The 8,792-nt window shown below is 45.2% G+C and overlaps 2 protein-coding genes across 2 annotated transcripts in view; both read right to left on the reverse strand.

Annotated features, from left to right (window-relative positions):
* Positions 1 to 1,686, reverse strand: part of DCXR (dicarbonyl/L-xylulose reductase) — a 5,209-nt gene extending 3,523 nt beyond the window's left edge. Inside the window, exon 1 of the mRNA XM_009324606.1 lies at positions 1,682 to 1,686. Within this exon, the coding sequence (XP_009322881.1) occupies positions 1,682 to 1,686 (5 nt within the window). The remainder of the gene's footprint in view (positions 1 to 1,681) is intronic.
* RFNG (RFNG O-fucosylpeptide 3-beta-N-acetylglucosaminyltransferase) overlaps positions 922 to 8,792 on the reverse strand; it is a 9,289-nt gene continuing 1,418 nt past the window's right edge. The window contains exons 3-10 of the mRNA XM_009324607.1: positions 8,691 to 8,789; positions 7,766 to 7,814; positions 7,145 to 7,247; positions 6,602 to 6,755; positions 5,495 to 5,583; positions 5,241 to 5,406; positions 3,774 to 3,859; positions 922 to 3,547 (exon numbers count right to left, since the gene is read on the reverse strand). Of these exons, the coding sequence (XP_009322882.1) occupies positions 3,481 to 3,547; positions 3,774 to 3,859; positions 5,241 to 5,406; positions 5,495 to 5,583; positions 6,602 to 6,755; positions 7,145 to 7,247; positions 7,766 to 7,814; positions 8,691 to 8,789 (813 nt within the window). The 3' untranslated portion in view covers positions 922 to 3,480. The remainder of the gene's footprint in view (positions 3,548 to 3,773; positions 3,860 to 5,240; positions 5,407 to 5,494; positions 5,584 to 6,601; positions 6,756 to 7,144; positions 7,248 to 7,765; positions 7,815 to 8,690; positions 8,790 to 8,792) is intronic.

Here is an 8,792-nt window from a genome sequence, read left to right on the forward strand (position 1 = left end):
GCTGCTGGACGCGCTGCCCGGCGACGGGCCGCCTCTCAACGAAGGCACCCGCGAGGAGGGCGGAACGCAGGCCCACCCTGCCGCAGCCCCTAGTTCCCCTCAGAGGACCCAGCAAGAAGGCAGGTCTGGGCTCGCCCAGCAAGAGACGGGCACGCAGAGATGAATTTTCTTGGCTCCGATTCTCACTGAAGTATCGTAGTGAGAGACCACAGAAAAACAGGCGCTTTGCCAGGTGATGAAAAGACCTGCCGCCTCTGCCCACCTGAAGTTGCTGATGAAGTCTGTAACAGTCACTGCCTAGAAAATCAGCTGCAAGTACAGGGGCTCCACTTGCCTGAGGACCGAGGCATACAGGATTTCTCGTGCAGCACCTGCGCGACAACCGCAATGTGCTGGCAGGCACAACAGAAGAACAGGCTGGAGGTAGTTAAGAGGTCCTAGATAAGCTACTGCACCACAGTTTACTTCCAATGGCAGTCAGCAGGGCAGTTCCAACTTCTGATCCGCAGAGCTGGCACGGTGTAACAGCAGAGCAGCACAGGCAATTACGCACCCTATTAACAGGTCCGTTTGTAATACTACCCAATTCAGCCGTTGCTTTCTGAGGACCCTTAAATTTAAGAGCTCCTGTGGCACATTTAGTAAGTGCAGAAATAGAATAAGAAAGTGCTGAGACAAATTTACAACAATTAACTTACTCCTTGTCAAGTCTTTTACTCTGTAAATCATCATCCACAAGGATTCTTCTCATCCATATTTGTTCCTCTGCACATCCAAGTCATCTAACTCGCGTGCTTTTTGGCCATTTGACATCACAACAGCCTGACAGGAGGCTGTAGTTTTCTGGATTACAGGGTTTATGGTCCATTTTTGGTGTAGATAACGTGTCAAGAAACATAACAAAACACAGCCTTTGACACATTTAAATATTTATTTTGTAGAATCACTTTATGTATGAGACAGTAGTTTGATTAAAAAGCTGCATCCCGATATATCCACACAGCCTACTGTATTGTCAACACAAGAAACCTTAAAAGAAACTTGAATGCATTGAACACTTCTGTATTGCTGCCATGCAGGAGAACGTGGTCCTTTTTCAGTTTAATGAACACCCTACCAGCTTAGAGTATGCTGCCTCTTTGGCACACCTAGTTCAGGGTGACCAGTGACTAGTGTGAAACTTCTACTACTCAGTTTCGCAGCCATCCATATGAGGTGGTGTCATTTCTGAACTGCACTTTGCCACATAATCACTACCCAGTCCACGCTGTCTGCGATATCTTACAAGAGGCTGCTACCAGTGGAAGAGGAAGAAAAGCTCCAACAGAAGAGTTCAGAATCAGTGTTTGAAGACAAAAATCTCATCAAGAGCTCATGAAGTTTCACAGCTTTCAGCTACAGGAGGTTGAAAACAAGAACCTAACAAGCGTTTAAAAAAGAAAGTATTTGTATAGATACCAGGAATCTCCAGAGCTTTTAATGACAAATCATTAAACCATAGGACGCCTCAGTTCTAGTGAGCAGAAGACCTAATAAAGAGGTAGAACATATCACAACCTTCCACAAGTCCTCCTCTGTTTTCTGTAACAGGCTGTCAGTGTTACAGGTGTACCTGTTATGGAACAGCCACTGTGCTAGCTGGACTTAGATCCGATTCCCTGTGGCATTCTTACTCCCATACCTCATGGTCACCTTTAGCAGACACAAAGGAAAGGAGAAATTTAAGAATGAGCTGCAGGACTGTAGCAAGTGGCAGTCAGCTTGTTTGCTCCTCAGTGGAATTAACTAAAATCATCCAGAGAGGAAAATGCACCCAGGTAAATGCTGAAAAGTTTGTGTTAAAAAACAGAGTGCAGGGAACAGTGTATTTCAGGAGGCTGGCACCTCTGCTAAGTTTCATACTTGAATTCACCGCAGGCGTTTGCCTACATTATACCACTTTTCAAATGGCAGGAAGTTAAGCAACTAGCTGAAGCCCACAGTAGGGCTCAGCACAGCTGTTTAGAAATCTGAAACTTTTGCCAGGTCCACATTCTAGCCATTAATCATAGTTCCAGGTTATACAATGTCATTCTATTATTCTCCCCTTAATTCAGCCTCAGACTCTAGCACTGAACCAACAAGTATTTTCTGAAGAGTTTGTGAGAGTAAACAGTGGTTTTGCAAAGTCATTTTTTTATGCTGTTCTTCATGTCAGGTAGGGATTGCACATGGCCAAAGTTGGGGCTAACAGAAAAGTAAACATATGGAGCCCCATTTCTTCTGCTTTCAAAACTAAGCTTACTTTATTTAAAAAAACAGCAGCAGGTGATACTGCTACAGCATTGAACTTCTACCTTTGTGTGAGTGCGCCGCCTCCTTTTAGTGGCTGCATGAACTATTTATTGAAACATTAAGAAGCAGAGTAAAAATAAACACTGATCTAGACCTTAAGGTAATGAAAAGATTATCTGAAGAAGCTGAAGTGGAGTAACCACAGTCATACAATTAAAGGTCCTCAAATGATACCATCAAAAACTTCCTCAGGGCATTACAGCTATCTAGCATTCCTCCTCCCTCGCAGACAGCAAAAGATACAGCACAACTTCAGAAACAGGGCGTGTTTCATCAGCCAATGAACGTGCTCTAGCTCATACAGCCTGCTGCGGGCAAAGCAGGAGAAGCGATTACCATCTAGTCTGGCAAATATTTCTTCAGTATCAAATATCAAGGGAATAGTCTTGGACCTGGCAGACCACCATCATAATCAACAATGACTGCAATTCAGCTGGTAAGAGAGCCAAGTCTGACAATCACCTCCATGGGAGGTACACATGGACTACAGGGGAGAATGTGCACTGTAAGCAACTCCTATCCAGTCCTGAGTAAGCTTACCCTTACATGGGGTTTTCCCATGACAAAGGCTTTCAGCTTTGTTCACCCTAGTGATTCCAGGATTACTGGTGTTTACGAACAGACCCTGTTCCGGCCCACAGGTGGAGTTTTAATATAGAAGGCCACAGAAGCTCTTAAATAATTCTGTTCCCAAGAAAGACGAGTGAAAGCTTCCCCTCTCTTGTCACCATGGGGACTACAGTCTGCTATAGCACTCCAGCTTCAAGACAATGGCCTCTAAAAGCCCCTAACAGTAGTAAGAATGCTATCATTCCAAGTACTGCATTTGCCTAGGATGTGTCCAAGCACAGATTCACGTGACATCAGATGAAAGTGTCAAGTGACTCGTATACGTATGACTGTAGTCATCATACGAAGAGCCACTGGACAAAAGAACAAGGATTCTTCTTGGAATGTCCCAGGCTACAGCTGAACAAACCACACCTTCTTGGTTTTGTAAGTAGAGTCTGTCTACCTCCTTTGTAGATACCTCTGGTTGTCTCCCAGAAGAAGAAAAAAAAAACCCAACGCAACCCAAAAAAGTCCACCATAACTCCTGTCTTATGCAAACTAGGTAAGATACAGGTGTCAACGACTGGTCAAGAATTATGACATCTTCTTAGCAGGGCACCAAATAGTGTCAGGATAGAGCAGACAATGGACAGATTTAAATCTATGAAGAAAAAAAGAGAAAATATTAGATTGGAATTCTCCATATAAGGGAGGTACTAGCATTGAACGTGCAGCAGTCTAAAAGAGCAGAGAGGATGGGTCTACCTGCCTTTGGCACAGCGACAAGAGCCAACAAGAGAAAATAACCCCATTAGTGAGTTTGATCATCTTACAGTTGATAAACATGAACAAGGCAGGGAGATCTTGTCTTGGAAGTGGACACTCACCGGGTTGGATCTTGCTGAAGGCCAAACACTCCTCCCACACTCACAACATTGTGTTTGTTCTCAGGGTCCCCGTAACTTAGGGTTACCTGTAAAAGCAAATAAATATTCAGAAATTGTAACACCAATGCAGAAAACCAGAGTGGATTATTAGTGAGGTAGGAGGAAAGACTCCAAGGATCCTGTCTGATCTGAACGGTGGATGACATTTGAAGAACAGTGGTTAGTTTTGACACAAGCAATATTGGCACTGAATGGTAGCTATCAAACGGACCACCGCTCATCTAAAGGCAACGTGGGAGAATAAACAAAGGAGCTGAAAGTTGCATTGCCCTGAAGGACAAGATGACTTACAACTGTCAGCTTTGTAAGGGCATTAATCCTGCCAATGTCTGTACCTTCACTAAACAACATATGTTCATCCTCACCAGACATTGCCTGAAGTCTGCAATAGTAGTGTCTTAGCACAGAAGGAAAATAGAAACATTTGGATGTTAAATGGCATGCAAAGGACTGCCGTGTGACAAATCTGGCAACAAAATTTAGATCTCTGGAATGCCAATTCAGTGCTATTCTTCCACACAAGCACTGTATTAAGAAATTTTCAGGTGCCAGGTACAAGACAACTTACATTTTCTTCCTAATTGTAGATTTCCTGGATTTTGGGTTAGCTATTACAGTCTCAGGGAAACAATGATCACCAACAAAAGGCTGTATTCGGCCTACAGTTAAATTCACTAACATGAAGGCGATTGCATCACGCTGGAATTTGGCCCCAAGTGTCCATTTCTGCTGCCTAATACGATTGCCAGGAAAATATAACCAAGCAGTTTGTAGGGGCAAAACCGCACTCTCGTTTTTTCACGGTGCCAAACAGTTAAGAAGCAGACAAAGCTTCTGGATAGCCTTATAGCTCCATCTACTGCCCATGAGTAAAAAGGTATCCCAGCAATGAAAAAGATAACTTGATTTTTCTAAGAAACACTGATTAAGTTTCTCGAAATTCAGACAAGTTATTCTTAAAAATGATCAAACATTTAACTATGTCTTAGTTATTGAAGAGGTACTTGCTATAGCTGCGACACTAGTCGTTTTGAACAGCATGAATTAAGACAGAGTTCGTTAGGCAAAGACAGAAAAACTTTCTTATGTGGCAGGCAAACTAAATATTGCCTCCTTCTACACTTGGTGCTTCTGTGACTCATGGAAAGTCAGAGTTTGGGAGATGGGGAACACCATATTTAGGCTTAATGTAGCAGAATGTGTCCCCAAAGGAGGGGACAGCTATGTGACCTAATTGGCTAGGGTGAAAGCATGCTTTTTACCTAAATGAAGGAATTGGACAGGACACAGCTCTGAGCGTGTCTGTAGACATCCTTCTTTGCTGAAGAGTGCTAAGTCTATGGAGAGCGTTCTTTCTGATCAGACTGAGGTGTAATTATAAGAACAGGACACGAGGCTCAGCCCTACCTGCTGCAGCACAGACTCGCCTTGTAGTCTCTGCAGATTTTCCAGATGGGAATGGAACAACGGGCTGTGCAGCAGCTTTACCTCCAGCAGCCCTTCAATGATGTAGCCAATAGTGCAGTCGTCAGGAAGACGCACTCTTTCTGCAGTACTGATGAAATTACCTAGGCTGTGAGACAGAGCACAGGAGACGATGAAATAGGCTTTAAAGCCTACCAAACACATATTGATGGAGCTCAGCTAGGAACAGTGTTTACCTGGCCCAGGGACTCATCTTCAGGGCAAGACCTCTGCTGATACAGAACCCTGCTCCACCTGTGGCAAACCAGAATTTCACGGTTGTCTTCTGAAGAGCAACAAGAAAAACACACGGTAGTTACGGAAAATCGGCTTTTTCCATTTGGCTGGGCAGGGAAGGGAACTTGAGGTTCTACTGGATATCACATACTGCACTTGAGTCGGAAGAAGACTACAGGTTAATTCCTGTTTCTTTAGGCTGCTGAAAGCCCAGCTAGCTGTTCTCTCAAAGGAAACTCTATCCTGGAACTGACAGCAGGTGAACCATCAAGTTAGGACAACTGAGGTAGCACACATGAAATGGGAGACTATAGTCCCGCTCCTACCCAATTCCATCTGTCCCCTGGTCATTCTAGCCAAGGGTCACAGCCAGCTCGGTGTTCCTGGGGAAATCAAAGGTGGCCCATTAGTCACTTGGCTCCATGTCCGAGGAGACCATTTTGTTGTGCAGAGTTTTCCCTAATGAGCTGCTTTGTAACGGACTTTCTGGCCAGTGGACTGATTTATCTTTAGGCCTGTCAGTATAGGTGAGCTGGTGAGGACTTGTCCTTTAGCCCATGTATCCTGTGACTGAAATATGTTTGCTTCCACTTCCTGGAAACCTAGTGACCACTCAGTATTGGAAGTGCCTTATATACCCAGAGGGCCTTTGTCACACATCTGAGGTTGGTTCAAAGTTATGACAATGTGATACTGCTCTCAAAACAAACCACCCAAACCCCAAAACCCTAAAAACAAGGAGCACTCCCCCAAAACCACTAAAGGAAAAGAAAGAGTTAAGGTGGGGAGGCCCTACTCACCTCAGTCTGAGGGAGATCACCAACATACGTGAGTAAAGGAAGAGAAACAGACATCCACCCAGGAGACAAACTCTATTTTACATATGCATATGAGATCAGATCAAAGGTTCATTTAACCCAGCACCCTGTCTCTGAAAGTGACCAGTGCCAGGTTCACTGCTTGCAGATTAAATCACTTGTTTTTGTGGGGGAATCCTATGAACTCTCGAGGTTTTAAAAGCTTAGAAGGTCAGGATGTCTCTCAGACTAACTGCAAAGTTCGCTTACTGATCCATCGCTTTGGACATGGTCAGCTGCTTCAATGGGATGGTCCAGACTCGGTCGCCCCACGTAGACATCCTGGCTGTGTGAGAAGGCAGATAAGAGACGCAGGAGAGTCCGAGGGTTCACATAGTTGTCATCGTCCACATGACAAAACCATCTTCAAACAAAATGAAGTAAGAAAGTTACTGCAGAGCAGTGACAAAGAAATGAGTTACAGGTTTACAGCTGGGTCTTAGTCTTTCGGGCCTGGAGCAGAAAGCATTCCCCATTGTCCTGAATTACAGAATTTGGAAGCTGAAAGCACCCACAGATCCTAATTTTGGAAAGAGGCTGAAATTAATAACCCCCTTTAGATTATCACCCTTTCCACCTTTTAGATGATGCTTGTTTATAAACACTGCTTCATGCTGTGCTCCCTTCCCTACGCGCATCACCACGTTTTAGCTAACACTGCATTCCGTACTGGAGCAGAGGAGGTTACTCAAGTTTCCTGTGAACACAGAACTGGAAGAAACAAAGTCAATCAGAACAACGTGTTTCACCTACTTTTGCCCAGATTCCAGGAATTTATCATATTCCACAGACATCTTGCAGCAGAGAGCTTGCCGGGTATGGACAGCAGAACAGTTGGTGTTGATCATATGATCCCCTAGAAAAATAAAGATCAGCCCTTTCAGGTTTGAGAAGCATGTGTAGCCCAAAAAGACTACAAAAGAAGTGTACATCTGGCACTAATACCGTACATCTGAAGCGCATATGGTGCACACATGGAGAGTAAACTGCAGGACAGGCAGGGCTCGTGGGTTGGGCATACGCACGCTCTACAGCATGCAAGCTGTAGGGCACGTAAAAACGTGTGAGTGCAGGGTAAATAAAGAGTGCCATGAGACTGTATGCAAAGGAAATACCTAACATCACTTTGGACCAGACTTAAGCTTACTAACAGGAAGGAAGTGGGTGCAAAGGTGAACCCAGTATTCAGGAAGTTCCAGGCATCTTGTCCAGGTGGTAAGTAGGAACAGCAAGTTCTCCTGTGAAAGGAGAAGTTTTCTCCATTTTCTCCATCTCAACTTCCCCAATTGCTTGTACAGCACGAAGTAAGGACTTCTAGGGAAAGTACGACAGAAACAAAACTCAGACAGCGTGCACCTACGCTACGCAGCTTACCTGCTTTCAGGCGTAGCTCCCGATCCTCCCAGTCTGTGAATATAAACGTCTGTGGGAGACAAAAATGGGTTGGGAGAAAGGCGTGTCCACATTTGAGAATTTCAGAAACTAATTGCAACTTTGCTCGGTTGCAGTCAGAACTCTGAATGTTTTGTCTTGTTAAGTTTATTTCACGGTAGCCGCTGGGAGCGGGGTGGGGAGTGGTGGTGGAGAGGACCCCAGCAACTTCAGCCCTTGCCTTATTTGATAAGTTTTTGCATTGCAAACCAGAAGAGTCTCATTTCAGTAAAGCATCCAAGATTTTACTCTCCTCATCTCAGGGTACAGACAACCAATTTCCAGATAGGAACGACTGTCTTTTTTGGTAGTACCTCCCTCTGCAACTTCACCTCCTCTCTCTGGCTAGGAGTCATCCACAGCTGTTAAGCAAGCTAAAAGGAAAGAATGAGAGTCAGGGTGGAAAGTGCCAGGTGGTAACGCTGCCTTGTCCCAACTGCTGGACAAAATTGCTTTAATATGCTTGAATGTACCAAAATTCCCAAACGAGGGAACAAATTCTACGTTGTTCTATGGAAAAACCTAAGTCGCTGAACTACTTAGTCCAAAGTACCGGCTTAGACGTGTCAGCGGCAGGGATCTTTCACTAGCACGTAGTGTTTGCCCCGGCCGTACAAGAAGTCGGCAAACTGTTTCTGCTTGGACCACCGATCCCAGATCGCAAGCAACTAGCTTAACGGACAACGACCTCCTTTGGAGGTAGGTTCAGATCAACTATTTAGGTAAGAGGACCCTCCTCGGTCTGACAAGGAAAGATGTTTTTAAACCACGCAAGGAGAAACTCGGCGAGAAAGCGCAGCGGCTGCCCGGGAAACCGGAGGGACCGAGGCTCCCGGCCGCCCGCCCCGGCCCGCCGGCGAAGCCTCACCTGTCCCCTCGCCTGGGAGATCCAGGTTTGGAGGAGCAAGTCCAGCCGGCTCCGGTGGTACTTCCTCGTGGTCTTCACCGCGATGAAGATGTCCTTCAGCTC

Source organism: Pygoscelis adeliae, unplaced genomic scaffold (genome assembly GCF_000699105.1).
Source record: "Pygoscelis adeliae isolate BGI_AS28 unplaced genomic scaffold, ASM69910v1 Scaffold445, whole genome shotgun sequence".
NCBI classification, from domain to species: Eukaryota; Metazoa; Chordata; class Aves; order Sphenisciformes; family Spheniscidae; genus Pygoscelis; species Pygoscelis adeliae.